The sequence below is a fragment of the Hippocampus bargibanti genome, linkage group LG04 (genome assembly GCF_051943395.1).
Source record: "Hippocampus bargibanti isolate YZ-2025 linkage group LG04, ASM5194339v1, whole genome shotgun sequence".
Lineage (NCBI taxonomy): Eukaryota > Metazoa > Chordata > Actinopteri > Syngnathiformes > Syngnathidae > Hippocampus > Hippocampus bargibanti.
Window position 1 is genome coordinate 18,864,442 of NC_142737.1, and position 25,119 is coordinate 18,889,560.

Below are 25,119 nucleotides of genomic sequence, written 5' to 3' on the forward strand. Positions count from 1 at the left end.
TTTCCAAATGTTCACTCTCTCCCCTCCACTATCCGCCCCCTTCTCTCCCTCTCCCCCTCTTGTCTCTCACCCTTAATTAATTTCTAAGCAAAAACGCACACACGCACAAACACAGACACACACACATACGCACACACGCACATGCACACACACACGCACACACACGCACACACACACACACACACACACACACACACACACACACACACACACACACACACACACACACACACACACACAGGAATGGTTGGTTATTATTTCTTTATAAAACCCTAATCATTCAGCAGAGAACAAAGTATACCGAAGCAGACCTGTATGCACAATCGTCAGCCTAAAATGGCCACTCAATCTCAGGAGCTGCTGACCCAATTTCACACTCGTCATCCGTCAGTGGCTGAGTCCCGGCAGGGTCAAAAATACTGAGTTCTCTATACATACCCATTGCTTACGAGCATGATTTCTTCTCTTGAAGTATAAGATTAGCTTTTTCCTCATCGCCTGGTTTCTAAGGATGAAAAAAAGTGGCATTAGGAAAACAGCGATGCAGAGCATTAAAAGCAAAACAAAATAATGGCATTTTTCTCTCGTGCATTTGTCACTTGATTTCTTACTTAAATTTGTAGGATTTCGATTATCCTACAACACAAAAAAAGCTACACAAATAACTTCATCCATTTTTTCCCAAACGAAATAAACATGCCTTGCAGTTCTCCAAACAGGTCGGCACATTAATCTCCTTAGGCACTTAATCTGTCAATTATAAAGTCACACTCTCCACTGAATTAATGTAATCTTATTCTACGTTGGTCAATTTAACTAAGCAGTGGTGTTCCAGGCAAGGAAAGGGCACTGACAAAATAAGCACAGAGGAAACAATCTCAATAATAATTATGTATTCTGCAATGCAACTGGTAAAATTACAAAGCCCTTTCCCAAAGCACACATGAAAATAGCATAAAAGCTCCAAACAAATACAAGCGAAAATTATGATGAATTCTTCCGCGAACAGGACACACATTGCTGCTTTAATTTTGCATCAAGACTTAAAATGTGGCAATACATCTCACAGGAAACACACAGAACTGAGCAGGGTTGCCCAATCGTTTTTGAGACAAAGATTGATTTTTCAAGTAACTAACAACCATCAATCAACCATTTTTGTTGACTGGTGAGTGAGTGTGTATTCGGTCGGCCTCTACTGAGGTCGGATGGGTTGAACCTGTGGCCTTTTACTTTTGCAACATCCACCCAAATCGGGAAGGAAACCTGTGCTGCCATCATATCTCAGGTTTGAGAGTGCAGAGCTCTGACCATTAGGCTAAAATGTCATGGTGGTTGTGCATTTCATCCATATTTTCAAGGACAGTCAACAATGTCTTAGGTTTTAATAACGCACATGCACACAAAAAAAGCCTTTTTCGGGTGGGGGCAGTCTGTGGGATGCCAGTCAAACACAGTTGACTGGTTGCGTATAGTATTCTAATAATTGCTTTGAGGGAATATTCCAAACAGTACATACGACGTATAATGTATGCACCCATTCATCCATCATCTGACTCACTCTTACGAGAGTCGCAGACATGCTGGAGCCTCTCCCATTTGTCTTTGGGTTGCAAATGCTGTAAAACCTGAGCTGGATGCCAGGCAATCACAGGGCACACATAGAAAAACAACTATTCGGCACAAATTCGAGCGTTCATTCAACCATGTGTGTTTTGGGGATGTGGGAAGGAATCGGACTACATGGAGAAAACCCACACAGCCGTGAGGAGAAATGCAACCTCCACACTGGAGGGCCGCAGCCAGAAATCGAAAGTCAAATCTCTGGACAGTGACGCGGACTTGCTAACCAGTTGAACACTATGCAACCCATGTAAATTATTAATTTTATTTGTACAATAGGACAAGTCAGATTCAAACATACAGGGGTCGACAGGAAGGGTGTCTACACCTTTTTCAGCATGTGAAGTATTTTTTTCTCAGTTGGTCAAATCCAAATCATCTACTTATTCATGTAAAAATATCCTTAAAATTGTGAATCAACACATAATATACTTTATTGTACATTGCATGAACCATAGGGCACAGGACAACTTTTTTGTCCTTACTTTACTCCACGGGTATCCAACCTCGAACCTCAAAGGCCAAAGTCCCGCTCTTTTCCATCAGTGCCTGCTATAAGATGCCTGATTCAAATGATCATAGTCATTATCTTGCTTCCTCAGAATTTGCTGATCAGATTGTCCTTTTAATCACGTGCGTTTCAGAAGGAAGAGGTGGGAAAAGGTCAGGACATCATCCCATGAGAACTGAATTTGGACACTCCCGCTTTACTCTAAGCTTGAGCTAAATGGAAACAGGCAGGGATGGAGTCCAGACAAGTTATTGATTTCAAGACATGCGATATTTTTCTCCAAACTCAGTCCTCACAAGTCTCCATCGTATCGCATGCATGGCTACGAATAAAATACACTTTTTAATAAGTATCATCATTCTCACAAAGGGAGTAATGAGTATGAGGACTAATTAACAGAGGGAAAGCCAGAAAAGCGATGCTAATTGCGAAACTAACGGACTGTCATTGTGACGGACAAGAGTCAAAACTGAATACACGTCACCGAGGTCTCGCCGGAACCCTGTCACAGTGGTGTGTATCCAACCTTTAATAGCAAAATAGAAGACAGAGATAGAGTTCTGGCGTTTGGTACATCAGACTAAAAGTATAGCGCTATTGTGGAAAAGCAATCACAAAAATGGATAGATATAGTACCTATATATTGAATGCATAATTAATATATTATAAATGTTATACGTTATTCATAATACAGCCCTGAGTTTTTGATGTTTTTATGATTAATTTTAATTGGACATGAAGTACTATTTTCCTTGCTTCTAATCCATTTTATTTTGAACAAATGGGATATATATATGAAACATATGTGGAGCCCTGCTAAATTTTGAAACATCAATTTTATCTTGAAAAAACAATTTGCTGGCTCAGTCTCAACGTGTTCAATAAGCATTAACAGACTGCATAAAATGACTGACATGGCAGGAACGCTAATTTCGAAATCTGTCTTACATCTTCTGTTGGAAAGAACACATCATATTTAGCTGAATGCAGGCACCGTGAAAATTGTGCCTGGGACCGCGAGCACAATATCTTGATATCTCTCAATACTTTGCAAGAATATATCTGCTGCATTTCAATGAAAAATATGGAATTGGTTTGAATACAAATTAGAAACAGTTTCTCATAAAATAGATAAACCAATTTTTACAGTCAATAGACATCACAATGGGCGGCCTGGTAGTCGAATGGTTAGCACACCGGCTTCACAGTGCAGAGGTCGCCGGTTCGCGTCCCGGTCCGGCCTCCCTGTGTGGAGTTTGCATGTTCTCCCTGGACCCGTGTGGGTTTTCTCCGGGTCCTCCAGTTTCCTCCCACACTCCAAAAACATGCATGGCAGGCAGATTGATCACTCAAAATTGTCCCTAGGTGTGAGTGTGAGAGTGAATGTTTTATGTCTTCGTGTGCCCTGCGATTGGCTGGCAACCAATTCAGGGTGTCCCCCGCCTCGTGCCCGAAGACAGCTGAGATAGGCTCCAGCAACCCCCGCGACCCTAATGAGGAATAAGCGGTACGGAAAATGAGATGAGATGAGACATCACAATGATTACTGTCACATCATAGCAAATAACCAACATGGTTCCATTGTTTGTCATACCGCCCACAGTTATGGTTTCATAAAATGAAATCAAGACCTAACCAGAATCTTACTGAACACATTCATAATATAAGCATGACCAAACCAAAGTGGGCTGATGTGAGCCATTAAATTCCAGGGTTGAAAATTAGTCCTACTCCATCCCCGACTAAAGCAACACAAATAGACATATAAAACAAGTAATTGTAAAAAAAGTAAATGTTCAAAAGAAAAGCTCAAATACTCAACATTTCAATTAAAGGATACCAGATGTGTGCATTTTTGTGATAATTTAATATGATTTTTATGTTAATTTTGTCAGGAAAATGAAATATGTTAACTTACATTTTGATGTTCTCATGGTACTGCTTGGTATCAGAAGGCTGGTTGTACAGTGGCTGAAAGAAAATAGAACAATTTCAGTGTTCAGTTCTGCAGCATTATGAAAGTACCGGAATAAACCAGGATCGATGTGATTCTGTGTCATATAGACATATTTGAGACGTAATAATCAACGAAAAAGAGGCACAATGCAGTAAAGTAATTCTTGAAAGTAACCTAGTTCATATGCTATTTCATCATTGAGAGCGAAATTGACAATCTGTGCAAGATGGATGCAGATGGATGTGTTGGCGGTAGATAATATAATATGTAAGTATAACAGTCTGATTGGGGAAAATAGAACAATTCCTAAATAGGAACAAGGAATATTCTATTTGTTTTATCAGATATGTGACAGAAAAGCACTCAGATTTGATTTTGATTTTCCTTGCCTCATGAAGCCTAAACTGTTCAACTGAATGTGTCCTGATTGATAGGAATGTTGCAATTTGATTACATTTTATTGTGTCACTTAATAAAAATAAAAATGAAAAGAAAGAGGAAAAAAAGAAAGAAGATAATGATATGAAAAAGGGAATATGTTAAATATAACTCACCAGTTCTACCCTTGGTCCAAGTCCCTCCAGTATTCTGTGTGCCTCTTCTGCTTTTTTCTGGTAACAGAACACAACCACAAGTACTCGATTAGCCGGCTGCCTGCACCTCAGCCATCACCATGACAACACAGTGAGCACGCTCACTTGAACGCTTAGACTCCACAAGAGCCGCCTGGGTGACTGGATGCAACGATGGAGAGCTAGATACATTGACTATTATTAGAGCTTTTAGCCAAAGCGAGGCCATAGTTCTTTGGCTTAGCCCATCACAATTCTGACGGGGAAGAAAAACAAGCAGAGGCAGCAAGCGGGGGTGGCTTGCTTTTAAAGGGCTTTGTTGTTCTCATGAAGACATCAGATGAATGATACCAATATCAAGAAACACTACTCATAAAAAGTTAAGAGATATTGACTTTCGGGTGAAATTTATGGAAAACCTAAAACGTTCACACCACAGTTATAGCATATCATGAAAGCAGTAACATTTAGTTAAATTTGTCGTCTTGGTCTCATGTTGTCAAAATATGAACAGCATGTTGAGGATGCTGGTTAAACATTCTACTGTGTTGTTTTTTTTTCGCCGTAATATCATTCATATGTTTTTATAAAGATTACACATCGTAAGAACACAAATTCTAATTATGTATTTTGCTGTGGACAAATTCAATTTATCCAAAGCCAAAAATGCCACAATGCTCTACAATAAAGAACATACTTGTTTATTACTCGAAATATGTTGGAACTTATTCAAAGTATTCATGTGAAATTTGGTTCATAATATTGCGCCATGAGATGCTGTGCCACAGACCATTTTGTGTTTGGGAGCCTTTTACTGAGCGAGTTGCTTGTTCTGTAGCCACAAGGGGACATAAGTCTTCTTGTGCCGGGCCCAAGCCCGGATAAATACAGAGGGTTGTGTCAGGAAGGGCATCCGACGTAAAAGCTTGGCCAAAACAAACATGCGAATCAAACCTCTGAAGATGGAGGACACGGATTCGCTGTAGCAACCCCTTGAAGGGAAAAGCCGAAAGGAAAAGAAGAAGATGTTGAGGATGCTGGTTTAAACGCCAGCTCTAATTGAACCAGGATATTTATTGGTTGATTCAAGGATCAAACGCCTGTTGTGAATATTGCTGCTTGTGAGAGAACAACTACTTGTGCAATGAGTACTGAAATAATAAACTGTTATACATGTGCATTCAAAAACTGAGCGAAGGTCCCATTAACTTAACCTCCAAAGGTTTTAACGCATTTTAGGCTCTTCCTGAAAGCCAAATGTCCTTAACATTTTGGAAGCAATATTTTATCGACCTCAAATAAAGCCAGAAAACTTTCCATTCCCATGTTTGTACTTTAGGTGCCGCTCTTGTCATGTCCCAATTGTCACAGGTGTAGATGGGATTACGGAATATACCTGTAGTTTACACGAATTAGACGTTACAGGCATTGTGGGGGGAAACCCCTTAATATATATGGTGGGTGTGAGATGTGGCTCATTTGCATGTGAGATTACAGTTGGAAGGGGAGGAGAAAAAAGGAAGTGAAAAGTGTGATAGAGGTCAAAAGAGAGTAACCGTTACACCACCCATTGACCCAGATAAATCTCAAGCAATCCATAGTTATCCATATATTCTCCTCTATTCTATAGAATCCATAGTATTTCGACTGAAGTGTTATGATTTCACTCAGTGCTGCAGAAAAGCACTAAAGTCATGTCGACACTCGCTATACCGGGATGTGAATTCACAAACACTCCCAAGCGCACCGTCACAGTAATCTGGGAGTCATACACATTGCTCTGCATGTTAACAGATGACATGGTATAAGTGATTGAATAAATGGTTTTACATGAATTTACATAGCCTGGTGTTGTGATTTAAGATTATTCGCTCTTCCCAAATCTTGTTGGGGCCATGTATGCACAGACACACACCTTTATATTATATATGTATATTATAAAATCAAAAGATTAAAAGAAAGTCATGATTTAACATAATTAATAAAATCCCATTACTCATGTTCAGTATTAGGAAGAACAAAGGTCTTTAAGTGTTGCTATATTTCTTATTTGTATGCAGTGACGTGCGGTGAGGTTGATGGCTGGTGAGGCACTGACGTCATCACAGTCAGATTTACAAACATATGAACTCTACAGAGTAGCTTATTCACCATTTGATTGGCAACAGTTAACGTGTTTTGTTTAAAATGTCATGTCAGTATTCTTTGTATAAACTGTAGCATCAAAAAAAAATAATTACAAAAACGTTATTATCGTGTTACCTTTACTTATAAATGAAGTCCATGCGCCGCTCCTTCTGAAGAAAGGCATCTATACCTTCTTTGTAGAAGCTTTCCTTATATTTCTTCAGTCTTAAAAGTCTCTCTATTTCTTTCAATTTAGATATGTAATCCTCCATTCTGAAAATAAGGCCAAGCAACACGAAAAAATGACTGGATGGTTGCACTTAACTTGCTAACTGTTTACTGTAGCTTGCTCTCACTAATTCTATTATTCTGCAGCCAAGGAGGCGCAAGAATCTCTGTAATCACCAGCGGCCCCTGTCATGAGGCAGGAGAACTGTGTGCCTCACCTATGCACACAGTTTTGGTAAAAAATAAAAGAAAGACTGTAGTACAGTGTTTATAATGTAAGGTGACTCTACATTATATACACCAGCTAAACTGTAGAAATTTAGTTAATATACGAACTGTTTGAACACTTTAATAGTGATATGCAGAGGCGGTCTCACTGCAGAGCAAGCCAGCACAGTTAGCATGGTGATTGCGCAATCCATGGTGAGGCTGAGCCGGCTGCTGCCTCACCGCTCGTCTCTACTTAGTATTTGAACGGTAAATGTGAAAATTCAGCGATTTTGAAAAAAAAAATCCAAAAACGGTGAAGTTAAATGGACAAGAATTTTAAAGTACAAATCACTCCCTCACCTGGCTCCTCTAACTGACGTCACTGTCTGTATGTGTTACTACATAATTGTAGTGTGAATATTCCTTATTTAAAGTCATTGAAGTTATTCATTATTAGAACACCTGGAACGTGATGCAAATTTTCTATTTGGCCATCAATGGGTGTTTACATGAACATTAGCGCTGGTAAATTTTCTCAAACAATATGTCTTATATTGAAAGGGTTACAAAATATTAATGTTGTGCTGCCGGAAAACAAATGGTATGCTGTTTGTTTTCCGGCACCACAACATTAATATTTTGTGTATTATTAATTTGATTCCTTCATTAATGTTCATATACATTTAACATCCTTAAAAGACAAAAACAGCAACCTACAGTGTCAATGTCTCCTTTAAATTTAGTCATGTAAGGGCTGGCCGGATAGGATTTGTGAAATATTACAAATCATATGTGTACCTTCTAAAACTAAAAGTAATTCCACAAGATGTTTCAAATGATTATCAGGCACCATAAGCAAAGGGATCCTCTAAATGAGGAAGCTAACCAAATATTATTATGGCTCCTGTCTAGAATAGGGTTTTGAGAAAATTAAACTCATGTGTATAATGTCAAGTGCATAAATTTAAGGGAATGTGTAGCCACGAGGTGGACTGAGGGCACATAGATTCACATTAAAGTATGTCATCCAATCAGACTTGCCACTGACAAAGCATTTTTGACATGTCAAGTCATCTCTTTTTGTCAAGACTAAAACATGTATTCATATTATTATTGGTTTTTGATTTGGATGGAGAGACTTATCTTTCATCGCTATCTGACTTGGGCTAACTTTCACGATACATCCAGTGACCGCTAAAATGAATTTAAGACGACAGCACATGGAAACACTTTACTCCAAAACAAAAAAAAACGTTTTTAAATGTTGGGTTTAATTTTACTTTACAGAGGGAAAGGGGGGGGGGGGGGTGTTAAATAGTAATATAAAGAAAATCCACCACAACAACCACTACTGATGTTTATATGAGTAACATAACAAGTCCATTATACATAAATGCTTTGATATTTCTAATTGATAACACCGCCTTTGAACAAAAGCAATGTGGTCATTGATGGGACCAGGAGGTGCTGCCCTGTTGAACTATATGGAGTGCGTAATCACATTCTGGCTTTGTCAGTAAAATGTATTTTACGATATGACTTGGGATAAAGAAAATGTGACAACAATAAAATAAATGTGAATAGTTCACAGAACGGGTGTTTGGTTAAAACTGTGTGCGTGTGTGCGTGTGTGTGCGTGTGTGCGCGTGCGTGTGTGTGCGTGTGTGTGTGTGTGTGTGTGTGTGTGTGTGTGTGTGTGTGTGTGTGTGTGTGTGTGTGTGTGTGTGTGTGTGTGTGTGTGTTTGCGTGTGTGTGTGTGCGTGCGTGCATGCGTGCATGCGTGCTTGCGTGTAGGTGCGTGTATCTGTGTGCGCGCGCACGAGTGACTACTCTTTCACTTTTGGTGTCAAGTATTGATGGTGTTTATTCTACTGACCCTGTTCTCATCATAGATGATCTGCACCAAGCTGCGATGCTTTGCTTCACTGGGTGGGGGGGACATAGGCCGCTCAGGCTCATGAGGTTTGGCAGCCTCCTCCTCCAGCTGTTGCTGTAGCAAACACACAAAAGAGTATGACGCTATAGTTCAGCAATACATAACCATAAATCTTTCAGAGAATGAAAAATTCTGTTGCGAGTGTCTTTTACATTCATCTTTATTCAGAACTTTCTTCCAAAAACAGCACTACCTAACTTCACAGCACTATGAGCAATGAACTCTCCAAGGCCTTGTTTATCAAATACAGTAAAGTCTCGTTATATCGATATTATCGGGAGTCCGAAAAAATATCGATATAACCGGGACTATCGATATATCCGACCCTGCGCGCATGTAATTTTCTCCTTGCGTTCATAGAAATAGTATCGTAATAAGCGGTACTATCGATATAACCGATATCGATATAACGAGACTTTACTGTACTGTCATACCTTGTGAATAACACACACCAACACACACATCTTATCCCCGTTCCACCCCCACTACCTCTAATCTCAAAATTGTCCTTCAAAAGATGATTTTCCTTTGTAATCATGTATGCTCCCCTACTTTGCGGCTATACATGCTCATTGATTATGGGCGTATTAATTTGATAGATTGAGTTTTTTTTGCATTCAGATGCAATTATTTTACCTTGCTCACAGTGTTAGTTGTCAACACTCAAGTACAAAGATGTGATATGAGTAGATGGATAAATCAAGCCTCTTTGGCGCTGCATGTCTACGGTGATGCAAATCTAAGAGGGTCAAAGTCGTCAGCACATTCCATGTGTGCGGCCACCAAGAAAAAAACAAAACACAGAAGGGGCCAATACATTATAATTCATATGGCTGTGTCCAATACCACATACCACCTAAATACCACAAGAGATGGGAGTAACTTGACACAGTTTAAAATATTTGAGGGAGGGTTGGCAGTGGGGGGAGAGGGGGTGTTGTCAAATGTCATATACTGATAGCACATAACTGGTAACTCAACAAAAACAAGGGAAACCTCTGAAGTGGGTGTTTATTCCATCTCCTACTGTGTGGAAGAATGATCTATCTGCCCACACCTCTTCTGACCCAAATACTGTCATAGGCTTTTAAATATCAAGTTAACTACTAGTGAGTACACGATCAAAACACACATGACCCTAACAACAGGCACGATACGTTGCTAAAAAAATGGGGACTGGGCACAAACTGCACTGTGCCTTGCAGCAGGTATAAAAGAGGACCCAGTGCACTAATACATTATGTTGGCATGTCTATGCCGATCATACTGTTTCTCCACTAAAGCAGGCAGACAGCCAAAAAGAAGACAGAGTGGAAGGGATGTGAGTGCTTTAGCGGTCCCAAAACCTCTGCCATAATCCAACTCCTCCCCTGGGGTCAATGTTATTTATAGCTGTATGTATTTTTAACCTACTCTTCGCCTAAATAAAAAGTGAAGACAGAAGCAGAAAGGAATGCAGCTGCCTGGAAGACTGCATGAACTTGTGGCATTATGTCAACAAATCAGCTTGACTACAGAATCACCTCAGAAAAGTACAGGATAAACATACCAAGGTTATTATAGTGAAGAAAAAATATTACATAACTAAAATACAGAAATAAAAAATACAATTCAAAAAAACAAAAACAAAAACACAAAAAACAAACAACAAATATAGTGAACATGTCCTGAGCTGTACTTTCAGAATTTGAGGTTTATTTCTAATGCATTTACTTATGACTGTGCATTGAATTCCAAATTCAAAGACAAATTTGTTTATTTCACTCCACCATTATCAAAATGTCAAATATGTAAAAACACATCTTTTTATATTAATTTTGAATTGTTCAAAAACAGTCGTGAGGTCCTTCGCTATGTTCCCATCTCAACTATAAGTAGTTTGCATGCTGTTTTCATACGAGGGATCGATTGAAACTGTTGATTTAAATATTACAACAGTTTAGTAAGTGTATTATGGATAAAATCTCGCCGGTTTCCTCCCTCACTCCAAAAACATGCACAGTAGATCACCATATTTTCCAGTATATAAGACGCACCGGAGTATAAGGCGCACCCCCAATGAATAGTGTATTTTCAAAAATGTTGCATACACAAGGCATACCGAACTATAATGAATGACCTTCATTATAGTCCGCCTTCAATTAAGTTTTCCAAATATATTATGTAAATATATGAATGTTTTCCAAATATAAGGACCACCACATTATAAGGCGCTACAGTAGAGGCTGGGTTACGTACTACTTCCTTTACAGGTGGAAATTGAGTCGGTGGCTGCTGACAGTAGTTGTGAGACCCGTTGTGGCTCAATATTATTTCACATACAAGGCGTATAAGGCGCAGGGTCATCTTTTGAAGAAAATCAAGGCTTTTGGGTGCGCCTTATACACTGGAAAATTCAGTAATTAGACACACTTAGTGCTAATTAGTATTTAAGGTTGCATGTGATTGGTCAACTTCAGATAAGAGCATTCTGTTCCATATGAAACTTACTGGAAGTCATTAAATTCATGTGCAAACCTGTTTTTTGCGAAGTTTGCAGATCTGCTGTTCGACCATAGTAATCTCTCTGTCGACACGGTCCATGTTCTGGATCAGTTCTTCTTTGGAAAAACGGGCTGGCACCAGATCCAAATCAGGATCCATGTGTACAGGGCTGACGGGGGAGATTGGCTCCAGCCTCCCCATGGCATGTCCACGATCCTATAAAAATGACCAGGGTTAAGTGGAAATAAGTATAGAAGTAAAAAATAAACAAATCAATAATCATATTGTGTTGTTGCACAAAGAGACTATAGGATGACAGTGTGTGCTTTCTCCTGTGCTTATTTACGTGCATGACAAAATGTGTCGTATGCGTGCATTAAATGTTGGTGAATCACTGTCTCTTTGTGGTTATTTGTTTTTCCAGTCTTCATGTGCAATGTGTCACAGCTCCCCTTTATTTTCTTCACACGTGTTATTTGTGCTGCACTTCCCCCTCTAGTCCACAATCATTTGGTGCACTTCAAGGAGTGATTGTACTTGACAGGACTTACGTAATGACTTTACACCCTGCATTGCTATGACAGTAATTACTGGCAACACTACCTATTACAGAAAACATTTTCAGCATTTTACTGCCACTTGTAATTGAAGTTCAGACTCTATGGCTAACTTTAAAACTGGTGTCAGGCATACCACAGAATTGGCAGTTTAACAGCATAGCGCATTTTGATGTTTTGATCTGTAGTTTCAGAATCAGAAAGTGTCATGATGCCAAAAGAAATGTTAAATCATTTCATTTTTTTTTTTTTTGGGGGGGGGGGGGGGGTTTGGATGGGAGAAAGGTGCATATTTCTTCCCATCCAAAACAGTAGAGTCGGGCGACCGCTAATTGTCTCTGAGAAGGTGATTGCAACCACCTGGGAATGGCCAATTGCCGCTGGGACCTGATTGGCCAGAAGCTCAAGTGAACCACCTTTAAAACCAGAATGAGGAAGTCACTTCAGGGAGGAAGAAGAGGGAGAAAGGACAGCCTGGAGAGCAGTGTTACCTATGGTCTGCCGAAAACCGACATCGATTGCGACTTCAAATAAAGAAAACTCAAAATATCCTTCCTGGACTTGCCTGAGTGAACTTTTAGCATTTTTTTCCACCTGCTTGCTGTCTCGCCGCATAACAGAAAACCTTTATGTATCACTAGCTTTTGGAATTTGGGTTGTCTGTTATTTATTGATTACTCTTTCATAGCTCTGTGAGCCCAAGAATCTACTATAGTACAGTTTAGATATTCCACCAAAAAAGCTATTGAAACACCTTGCTGACCAAAGATAGCTAGGCTAGACTCCTGAATGCCTCCTGGCCCTTGTAAGGATCCATCTATCCTCTATGACTTACAATTACATCTAGTAACTCACCTTTACACAATTATAATAATGGTATAAAGGTGAGTTATCTATTTTCAGCAGCACAAAAAAAGATTGATTGACTAATCTACATTGCCATACGATAGGTAGACTTTTTAGTGGCATGCATTCAGTCATAAATACAGTATTTGAATTTGATTAGACGAGATTAGATTAGTCTCACAGTGGAGAAATTCACAATTCACACCAGCGAAGTTATGAAAGGAAGAGGAAATGACAAATAAGTAGGAACAACACATAGAAACTGTTGTAAAGACAGCCAGTTTTGATTATAACAAACTGGATGTCTTTAATACAGGAAAAACAATAAACATATAAATGGAATGAGTGTGGCCGGCACATCTTGATCACACACATTTTTAGTGCGCCTTATATTTTTCACAGATTCCAATAATGACCTGACAGGAAAAAAAGATATTCCATCCTTTCGTGGAAGCCCACGCTCACAATGAGCATGCCTCTGCAGTAAGTCCGTGCTCATTCACAGTGTTTGTGCAACGGATGTGCCAAAAGTCTGGATGGGAAAATATACAAGAGTAATTTTTTTCAGACTGTAAGGTGCCCATGGAGTTCTCAAAAAAATAGTGTGCGCTATGTTTTGATGAATGTTGGCTTTCCAGGTCATCTCTTTTAATTCAAATTCCTTCCTTCTACGTTTGCTTTGTCATTCTCATCTGCAACAAATAACTAGGAAGCATCTATAGTTCCATCAAACTAGAACTAGGACTATTTCCTGCTTCCGTGTCATAAGAATCATGGCATTATTTGTCCTGGCAGCCAATTGGAAGCTATTATTGGCAGGGCTTTTCCAATGTCAGCTTGGTATACAAGCTTTATAGACTGTGGGACTGAGATGTGAAGTTAAATTCCTTCCCCTTCACTTTGACTGTTTAATTTATTTTCTTTTTGGCTTTCCTATTCTTACGTGCATCTAATCCAGTGGTTCTTAACCTGGGTTCGATCGAACCCTAGGGGTTCGGCGAGTCGGTCTCAGGGGTCCGGTGGATCATCCGCCACAGAGGTTCACCCTTCAGTCTAGTCTGCAGTTAGTGCACAGTCATTGAAAGAAGGGTTCGGTAACTGAGCATATGAAACTGGTGGGGTTCGGTGCCTCCAATAAGATTAAGAACCACTAATCCAGTCAAGGCCAAATCCGGCCCGCCACATCATTTTTTTCGGCCCGCGAAAGCAAATCAAACTTGTTGAATTCCATGATGATTGCTAAAATCTGAGCCAAAATTTCGTATTTTTGGATGTCAACCACAATAAAAGTCATTATTCTTGACTTCAGATTTGAAAACGAGTTATTCATTAATTTGCTGTGTGCTCTATATGTAATATTTGAAGGGATTTAAACATTCTAATGGGTTCCCCAAATTCATAACGGCCCTCGAGAGGAAACCATAACTACAATGTGGCCCGCGGGAAAAAATGACTTTGACACCCCTGCACTAATCTAATCACTTGAAGGCATCCAGAATTATTTCACTGCTTTGTTGTATCATGGTAAATGTGATGGCATGAGCTTAATGGTGCGAACGACGCTTAGAGACAGGGCATGTTGAGCTTTTTTTACTGATAAACATTAGACTTTCATATATTTTAGAATCATTACACAAAACTGAAATTGTTCCAGCCTTTCATTGTTTTAATGTCGATTATGTTGGCAAAAATTAAAACAAAAAAGCTCTATGGAAAAAAATACATATTTCATCCAACAAATGAAAAAAAAATGCTTTTAACACAACATTTTTGTGTTCATTCTGCACTCAATAATTGGCCAGGAATCTTTTTTTCAGAAATAACTGAGTAAATGCGGCTTGGCATGAACGCAATCAGCCTGTTGCACTGCTGCAGTGTTTTGGAAGTCCAGGATGCTTCGATCATGACCTGAAGTTAGTCCACACAGTTGAATATGGTGTTTCTCAAGATTACCTTTAGAATATCCCACGGATTCTCTTTGGAGTTTGGGTCAGCGGTTTCCAGACCAATTGAGCACAGTAATACTGTACCATGCACAGTAAACCATGGCCGGGAGTTTTATAAGCCTGAGGAATCGTTTGTGGGGGTTTAGAGTTTATTTGTTGATTCAGAAGATTAAGTTAATAGCGCCTTAGAATATCTTTTCATAATATGCAATTTTTTTGACATAGGAATTTTGAGTTTTCATGAGCTGTATGCCAAAATTATCAGTATTAAAACAATAAGACATCACACGTTTCATTTGGTGTGAAATGAATCTAAAATATATGAAAGTAGAATTTTACCATTAAATTATGGAAAAAAAATATGAAAGTAAAGTCTTACTGGCCGTATCGGCCCTATTTATATATTGTTTCTAGTCAGGAATGTAGAAACAATCAGTGGGGCCACAGGGACTGGTACTCTGCTTCCCCCAACCTGAGACCAGTAAGACTTTAGTTCGCTGACGAAGACTCTTGTATCGGAGGTGAAACGTCCGACACCTTCAAAAAAGTACAGATGACGGTTGAAGAACCCATTTCAACTTTGATATTTCAAAAGTAGAGTGTAGACTGGAAGGTTAAAAATCCCATCAATCAGGCTACACAAGTCATCTGTACATTTGATGCAAAAAGCTATTAACCCAGCTAAACAGATCACAATTGATGAAGTAGATACAATTATCACAGAGAAAGCACCTACAAGGGACCATTCCTCAAGATGGTGAAAGAAGCCTATGTTCCTCATCAAGTGTTTAATGCTGAGGAAACCGGACACTCCATTCCATCAAGCCATTAACGACCATCACAAAGGTAAATAAAAGGACTTTATTGTACAGTACAGTTTATTTCTTTAATCATAATGCTATAGCACATTTATTATACATAAAATAAGGAATATTTTGTGTAGTTTTAAGGCTTAGAAAATTACAAAGTAGAAAATTATGTTTTATGGGGACCTGGGAACGGATTATTTTCATTTTAATGGTTTCCTATGGGAAATTAATTTTTGGGATACACACTTTTCGCCTTACACACTCTGTCTGGGAATCAATTAAGTTTGTCAGCCAAGGTCCCACTGTAGTGAGTGCACTGAATTGTTTTTAAGCTCGTGAACTGTCAACCGATATTGCATTTAGTATTAGCCAAAGTAATAACACACCCACTGGTCAACAGATTGAGTAGCAATGTTCAGAATTGTTTTTTATTTGTCGGAATATCCTCTCGTCTATTCAAATCAACCCCCATGTAGTTGCTTGGTAAACAAGAGAAAATGAGACATGCGGTGCTACCATCTGTTTTCTACCAGTCTGAATATATCATCATAGTGCTAAATACAGTAAAGTCTCGTTATATCGATCAGAATCAGAATCAGAATACCTTTATTCGTCCCGCAATGGGGAAATTTGCAGTCCACAGCAGCAATTGAAGAGGGATGGGGTTGGGGTGGGAGTGAAAGGATAGAAAACAAGATATTCTAAGCATAACAAAATAAAAATGTCAACTGTATACTGTGCAAATGTAGATGTGCAAAAACCGTTCTATAAACAAGACTGTACATAGTGCAGAATCAAGAAATGCATTTAGATATATTGCAACAACCCATATTTACAAGTGTCCAGTTTTTTTTTTTACGGTTATATCGATAGTACCGCTTATTACGATACTATTTTCATTTCCCTTGCACATTTCTAGTCTTTTTATGTATAATTAGTACCGTTTAGTACGATACCCGGTTATTACGATAATCCGGTTATTACGGTGCTCCTTTTCATCCCCCGCCGGCCATTTTTGTTATTTATATCGATATATCCGTCGCGCCAATGGTCAACTTGGTCACGTGTCTTGTTACGTGAGCCGCCATCGGTCGCGCCATTGGTCGACTTGGTCACATGAGCCGCCATCGGTCGCGCTATTGGTCGACTTGGCCGTGTGACTTTGTCACGTGACACGCCATCGGTCGCGCCATTGGTCAACTTGGTCACGTGTCTTGGTTACGTGTCACGCCATCAGTCGCGCCATTGGTCGACTTGGTCAGGTGACTTGGTTACGTGCCCAGCACCCGTGTCGCAGAGCCATTTTCATTTTCAGACGCTAGCTCGTGTGTAGCAGACGAGATTGAAGTGTTTGTGTTAAAAGGTAAAAATGGGAAGCAGAAGAAGATTGATGACTTTTTTAAATTGTATACATAATACAGTAAGATGTAAGCGTTGCAGTTTCCCTGTTGTGTTATGTACATGCCCACTGTACTGTATATGAATGCAATCGTTTTTTGCAGCAATGTTTCTTGTTTTGTCTGCTGAAGCGCGATGATTTTGAAAATTATTAACATTCCATACTGTGTATTAAAGGACAGCCGATGTCACTTTTTATTCAAATGCAAATAAAAATGACTTCACGCCAAGACGTCTGGCCTTGCTCGAGAATCAAAACAATGGCTTCAGATTCGGATAATATGCTTTCTTGTTACACATCGAGTTATGAATATGTTTCAAATACACTGTAGTTCTGAAGATTAAAGCATACATGTTTACAATCATTAAAGAATTATATGTGCCATTTTGAGGCAACATTGGGGGAACATCTCTCACCCAAAAAAAAAGGGAGCTAATGGCCAGCTCCGTTTCTTATATGGCGCTTGGCTGCCCTCTTTTGGCGGCTTTTGTTTAATGCAGTTCGGCGCAGGATCGGATATATCGATAGTCCCGGTTATATCGATATTTTTTCGGACTCCCTTGAATATCGATATAACGAGACTTTACTGTATATCAAATAAACTTGTGGCACAATTGTAAAATTTAATAAACCATTTATAATACAATGCTTCACAGAAATGATGCAATCTTCATTCTTGTGGCTCGTATGTATCATTTAAAAAACAAAACACTTATTCATTGATATTACGCCGAATAATACGGTGACCCTAATGGTCCATAAAATACGGTATATAAAAATTATTGTTTGTTTAATTCACAGAAGCTACTGACCTTAGCAAGTTCTTCGGGTCCTCCAAGAGGCAACTGTGGCCGATGGGATGACGGTCTAATCAGAGAATCTGGCCCCATTTCCAAACGAGGCCGTTTGATCTCTCCAAACTCCATCTCTGAATGGCTACTAGGCTCTGGTAAGTAGATGTGCTCATAGCGGATATGCTGCTCTTGCCCTCTGCAACAACAACAGAGTTGCGCAAAAATAAAAATGAAAATATTTGCAAACAAAAAAATCACAAGTAACTGAGGCACCCCTTAAAAATATTTCTAATTAACTTTAAATAATATATATTGTATTTCAATTCTTTAAAAAAAGACCTAAAATCTGCCTTGTAGTAAGATGTCAGAAGGTCAGTAACTCTGTTACCACTGTCAAAATGAAAATGGCTTCTGAAGAGCAGAGGGGAAGACAAGACCACAATTGATGGCATCGACTCACAATGGCCTAGTGTGTGGTTTGTGTACATACCAAGAAGCATGAATTCTCTCTGTATCGTTGGGTGCGAATGTGCTGGTGTAATCTACGCTATCCTCTGCCAAGACGATAGATTACCTCTAGAAACGTAAACAATATGGCACTTGCGAGATATGCAAGACTGGGCACACATTACAATTAAAATGGGATGTTTTTAGGGCTTCTTATTTATCCACTGCTGTAAAAAAAATGTGAGTAATATTCATCACCACATGGCCAGATGGTTAAACACAAACCAGTCACCGCCCCTGCCACCCGTGCATTCACTCTCATTCCTTTTCATCTTCATGGATGGCTGGCCCTTACATAATCACACCAAGCGCTAGCCCACCCCCCACACTCCGTCGCTCTGTCCCTATTTTCTTTCCTCCTCTCGTGAGCGTGCAAAATAATCTGATCCCTGGGTGGGATTTGTCTGGAGGATGAGAGAATGAGATGTGTGGAAGGATTGGGGAGGAAGGAGTACAAAACAACAACACCAACACCAACACCTAACAACATAGTCTATTAGATTCTCACTAAGGTTGGCGATGATTATGGCAAGAATAGAGATTATGTGTGCTGACAGCTGCCCATTACTGGGAAAACACAACAGCGTGTGTATGCCAATCTATTTCTTACTCGAAAGTAGCACAGCTCAACGATCCACACTTTATCTTCATATTACAACTATGGATCACACCCCTTTTCACACCGACAACAGCACATTTTAATATACTGTAGACTGGTTGGGTTTACAGTGTTTGCTTTAACACTAACATTGCCCGGATAAATACTGAGGGTTGTTTCAGGAAGGGCATCTGACGTAAAAGCTTGGCCAAAACAAACATGCAGATCAAACCTCTAAAGATGGAGGATACTGATTTGCTATGGCGATCCCTTGAAGGGAAAAGCCGAAAGGAAAAGAAGATTGTAGATGCTTGTATGTGCCTTTGATTCACATGATTGCATTCAAAGCAAGGAAATGTTGGTCACACTGAATGAATAAATGATCAAATTTACAGCAGACAGAGATGTCATGTTCTAAAATACTACATATTGGAAATTTGCTTTTTTTTTAGCAAAGGTGGATGTAAAAAGTTATTGTCTTAACAGGGGGTTATAATTACAAATTGTAACATTACAGTTACAGTAAATAACTTCACTCATCACTCTACAGTTTTTTTCCAAACCTGTCATCACCACATTTGTCCTCAGCAAAGAGCCCAATTAGGTCATTTTAAATGTGTAAAACTCATGTGGTCGCAGTGATCTCAGGCAGACAGGAAGCCACTGACAAAGTTTAGCCTGACGTAAAAGAACAGCAAGCATAGTGGCTAACAAATTATTCGATTGTTGGTTTGTCTTAATGGTAATTACAGTGAATTCAGAGTGCATAATTAATACATGAAGACTGTGGAATTCGTTAAAGAAAGACTTGGATGGACATTTTAGACAAAAAGAAAAAAAAGAGGCGAAAATGTTGGATTTCTTGGTGTCACTTCCCGCTCTGTCAACTAAGTTCTCGCGGGTTTCAGGGCAAAATAATACATAATGGTGAGTTGATTCATGGCAAAATAACAGTGAGCAAAAACAATGTTACGCCAGTCAGTGGCAAGTGGATTGTCAAATAACACTATACGTCTGTGTAAGCTCTCAGTCGTACAGGAGTGGTCCATCGATGAGGTTTCTTCAGCCGTCATCTGTACAATTTTGAAGGTTTCGGACGTTTCGCCTCCTATCCAAGAGGCTTCGTCAGCGAACTAAAGTCTGACTGGTCCTGCACCTAAAAGCTAGAAACCACTCATTTGACGACAATGAGGTTAAAATCTTAGCGAAAGAACACAGATGGTTTGAAAGGGGGGTAAAAGAAGCGATTCTTATGAAACAACAAAATCCTTCTTTAAACCGGTCTGGTGGAGTGAGGTTCAATTTGGATCGTTCATACAATAGCCTGCTTAGGCAAAACAGGTTAGGCAACATTCGTAATGCTGATGAGGTGATACCGGTGGGAGTGGGGGAAATAGGCCAGTCGTTAGTTAGGAATGTAGGAACAATCAGTGGAGCCACAGGGAGGCGTCCTCTGCTCCCCCCAACCTGAGAGTAGGGACCTATCATAGCTGTGTCCGGCGCCGCCATGCCTGGACATTAGGGATATATAAATAGGGCCGACACGACCAGTCAGACTTTAGTTCGCTGACGAAGCCTCTTGGATAGGAGGCGAAACGTCCGAAACCTTCAAAATTGTACAGATGACGGCTGAAGAAACCTCATCGACAAATAACACTATGTAAGAGTGTAGCATTAATGGTTGGGCCCGGGAAGAAGCAAAGATGTGATCGATGAACATATTTTTATGACAGTGAACGACAGAGGGGGTAAAAATTCGGCTTAATTTTCGTCAAAAGGAAAGGAATGTGGGAACTATGTAGCTGGGAAAAAACAACAAGTCTGATAGATATGTTGCAGTTCAGCGCAAAGACACTACGGTTATTTATAAAGTAACATTAAACACCAGGGTTTATGAAGCTTCAACAAAAATGTGAACGAATGTAAACAGTCACCAACCCAACATAAGAAAGTAATGTGATTTAAATCTACAATGTTCACTACTTCAGTAATGTAAGGATGTAATGCATTCATAAGTCATTATACAGTAAAGTGGCATGATAAGAGACTGCTCGTATTTGAACATGAAATCCCCACCTCTCATTTCCAGGTTGGAACTCGGAAAGCAAGGAGGGCCGACGGCGATGAGGCTGGGCCAGGTGTGAGCTGTAGTCTCTTGCATGATGGGAGTGGTAGTCCACCATTCCAACTTCCTAGAGAAGGAAATGGAACAAACGCAGGAGCAAACATCAATAATCTTTTGACATATATTTTGTTGGTATGTATTGCACATTTTATCATAAAGGTGTACATAAGCTGTAAGGATCAAGTACAGATGCAACTGTGCAGAGGGGGTTATGGTGCTTGTTATATTTGGGACATGGTCTTTATAATGGTGGTGGGTGCATGGAAACTATGCTCTCTACAACCGCAACATAAACTTCAAACTGCTAATGAGGAAATTGAGCTGTGTGTACAACATTGTTAAAGAGAATGTTCCGAAAGTAAGCCACAAGAGAAAGTCACTATGGTCATGCTCTCTCCAACAGGTCAGAGTCATGACATTACAAGATGTCAGTCAAGCAGGCAGCATTGTAAACAAAATCATCAAAGGTTCTTTAATTTGGTTTAACTTGGAAAGTTAAAGTTTTGGAGGAATGCATTTTGTTCCAGCCCTCTTACTGCGTGTGCCCGCTGGAGCTGCAGGGGTAAGGTGGCAGGGTTTGGCAGGTGCCGTGTGTCCATGGTCCTGCGGCCCGGTGGCGCAGCCTGGGGATGAGAGGACATCCTGGCACAGCCTCTACCTCTACAGACAGGAAATTGGTGTGGTTGCAAAGCAGACAAGCTTTCTGTGCATCATGGTTCCTTTGTCTAAGCCAGCACACTGTCAAGGGAATTTAAAAAAAAATAAAAAACAGTCAATATACATCAAATATGAATAGAAAGTTACAAATATATTTACACATGATGAAAGTGAAAAATCAAAACAGTTGCTGATGGTGAGTACAACAAATAAAATAAGCACATGCAAATGTACCTTTAACACAACATCATGCAAAATTAATACATAATACTGGATTAAAATGCTTTAAGATTGAGTTTGTTAAAATACTGAAAACAGCAAGCAAAACGTGTCACACTTGAATACAGGTCGGTTCAAGAATGTATCTCTTAATATATAAAAGTAATACAGTGGGACCTTGGCTTACGAACTTAATTGGTTCCCAGACACAGTGTGTAAGACGAAAAGTGTGTATCCCAAAAATTAATTTCCCATAGGAAACCATTATAATGGGAATAATCCGTTGCCAGGTCCCCATAAAACATCATTTTCTACTTTGTAATTTTCTAAGCCTTAAAACTACACAAAATATTCCTTATTTTATGTATAATAAATGTGCTATAGTATTATGATTAAAGAAATAAACTCTACTGTACAATAAAGTCATTTTATTTACCTTGTGATGGTCGTTAATGGCTTGATGGAATGGAGTGTCCGGTTTCCTCAGCATTAAACACTTGATGAGTAACATAGGCTTCTTTCACCATCTTGAGGAATGATCCATTGTAGGTGCTTTCTCTGTAATAATTGTATCTAGTTCTTCATCAATTGTGATCTGTTTAGCTGGGTTGATAGCTTTTTGCATCAAGCGGACAGATGGCTTGTGCGGTTTATTTGTGGAGCCTGATTGATGGGATATTTAACCTTCCAGTCTACACTCTGCTTTTTAACTAGCAAAGTTGAAATTGGTCAAAATTCCACTGTTTTCTATCCATTTTCTCACTATTTCACTTTTGTTTGATTTCTGTCATCTCCCTTTTGTGTGTGTGTGTGTGTGTGTGTGTGTGTGTGTGTGTGTGTGTGTGTGTGTGTGTGTGTGTGTGTGTGTGTGTGTGTGTGTGTGTGTGTGTGTGTGTGTGTGTGTTTTCTCACTCTCTGTCTGCCTGTCTCTTTAATGTTTTACCCCGCCCCACCCTCCTGCAGGGTTCTTGACCAATCATGTGCCTTTAACCGAAGATGCCATTTTGTTTTTTGGAGAACAGCCTCACTTCCTCTGTCTGTAACCCCTTCCCCCACTCCTGCGTTCTTGACCAATCACGTGGTTTTAACCGAAGACTGGGGTCGAGGAATAGAGGACAAAAACAGTGGCCATTTTCTTGTTAAGAGAACGGGCTCGTTCAAGAACAACACATCAGTCATTGTGGCAACGCCGTGTGTGCGTTGCTTTGTGTAAGCGGGTTCGGTAAATGATACAACTTCTGGATAGAGTTGAGGTTCTTTATTAGGACGGCTGTGTTGGTTGGAGGGAGAAGGCAATTGACATGTGTCGCTCTCGTAGGCTCTCATCAGACTGACTTGCAGCAGCGCGCATGCTCCTTTGATCTAAAGCCAGGCATCACTAGTAGAACATGCAAATACGATTTGCTCATATCATTACATCTCCCTTTTTTAATTGAATTCTTTACTTTTAACAAATGTAATGAATTTAATTATCTCAGTAATTAGCAAATTTAAACTTGAATAAAGTCTTTCCAAACCTTCCAACAATAAATGAAACATTCACATGATTCTGATTCTGATTCTGATACATTCATTATCACATGATGCATCCATTATTTTTTTCCACCACATGATCACTTAGAAAAACATGTTAACTGGTTTCAATTAGTCTCTCAGATGGTTTCACTTTCCTTGAGGATTTTCGGATAGCATGTCCTGGATTTAGAGGTGTTACAACAGTCTCTGTTACAGTCTCTGTTCGTTGACTTGCTATGGTAGGTTCTTTGAGAAGATCTCGGCGGTTTCTTCTTGAAACAGCACCTTCCTCTGTCTGAATGTTGTATGACCTTGGTTGGACCTGACGCAGAACAGTCCCTTTCTGTGATCATGTGTCTGTTTTGTCTTTGTACCGGACTTGGTCACCGGTGTGTAGTTCAGGTAGGTTCCGTGTTCCTCTGTCATGATAGAACTTTTGTTTTTGTTTCTGTTGTTCTTTGATCTTCCTCACTTTCTCCCCTTCCTTTGTCTTTAGCAGGTTTTCCGGGATGGGTAAGTTGGATCTCAGTGGGGCCATCTTTTCTGACATGTTGGGTATAAATTTTCCCATGAAAGTGATCATCCCATGAAACCGTTGCACATCTTTTTTGCATTGTGGCCTTGGCATGTTTTCTAGATATTTTGTCCTGACCACTTCGTGGGTCTGGTCTGATACCTTCACTGCTTAAGATATCTCCCACAAATGTCAATTCTGTTGCACCTAGCTGACATTTCTCTTTATTCAGCTTCATATTTTCTTTTCTTGTTGCTTCTAGCACAGCTTTCAGTCTCTCGTCATGTTGAGCTCTGGTGGCACCCCAAATGATGATGTCATCCATCGACGTATCAACTCCTTCCAAGTGCTCATATATCATGTTGATTGTTTTGTGATAAACTTCAGGAGCTGAAGCAATTCCAAAAGGTAGTTTTAGGAATCTGTATCTTCCAAACGGAGTGTTGAAAGTACATAGTTTGGAACTTGGCTCATCCAGCTTCATTTGCCAAAATCCTGAAGAAGCATCTAGCTTGCTGAAATACTTTGCCTTTGAAAACTGTGCCATAATCTCTTCACGAGTAGGTAGCTTGAAGTGTTCTCTCTTGATGGCTCTGTTTAGATCTCTGGGATCCAGGCATATTCTGAGTTTTCCATTCTTTTTGTCCACGACAACAAGGGAACTGACCCAGTCAGTCGGCTCATCAATTTTCTTTATTACATGCTTGTTCTCCATGTTGTCCAATTCTGATTTTAGCTGCTTTTGAAGAGCAAACGGGACTTTCCTGCATGGATGTATGACTGGTGGCACACTTTTGTCCACTCTGATTGTGTGTTCTCCTGGTAGGCAGCCTAACCCTTGAAACAAGTCTTTGTACTGCTCCATCAGTTGATCATATGCTGTCTCTTTTTGTCTATCCACAACAAAAACTCTCTTCACTAAGTGTAGTCTCTCACATGCCAACAATCCTAGTAGACCCTGCACATCCCTTGGAACTATGATGAA

At 39.7% G+C, this 25,119-nt stretch overlaps 1 protein-coding gene across 2 annotated transcripts in view; it reads right to left on the minus strand.

Annotated features, from left to right (window-relative positions):
- The window catches only part of ncor2 (nuclear receptor corepressor 2), a 109,439-nt gene that overhangs the window by 45,050 nt on the left and 39,270 nt on the right, over positions 1 to 25,119 (minus strand). The window contains exons 2-9 of one of the 2 annotated variants that reach the window (XM_088994562.1): positions 21,766 to 21,967; positions 21,181 to 21,296; positions 18,018 to 18,195; positions 11,682 to 11,864; positions 9,105 to 9,218; positions 4,646 to 4,702; positions 4,053 to 4,105; positions 439 to 505 (exon numbers count right to left, since the gene is read on the minus strand). In XM_088994562.1, coding sequence (XP_088850688.1) covers positions 439 to 505; positions 4,053 to 4,105; positions 4,646 to 4,702; positions 9,105 to 9,218; positions 11,682 to 11,864; positions 18,018 to 18,195; positions 21,181 to 21,296; positions 21,766 to 21,870 — 873 coding nt within the window. In that variant the 5' untranslated portion in view covers positions 21,871 to 21,967. The remainder of the gene's footprint in view (positions 1 to 438; positions 506 to 4,052; positions 4,106 to 4,645; positions 4,703 to 9,104; positions 9,219 to 11,681; positions 11,865 to 18,017; positions 18,196 to 21,180; positions 21,297 to 21,765; positions 21,968 to 25,119) is intronic. The other variant, XM_088994563.1, reaches the window with a different exon arrangement.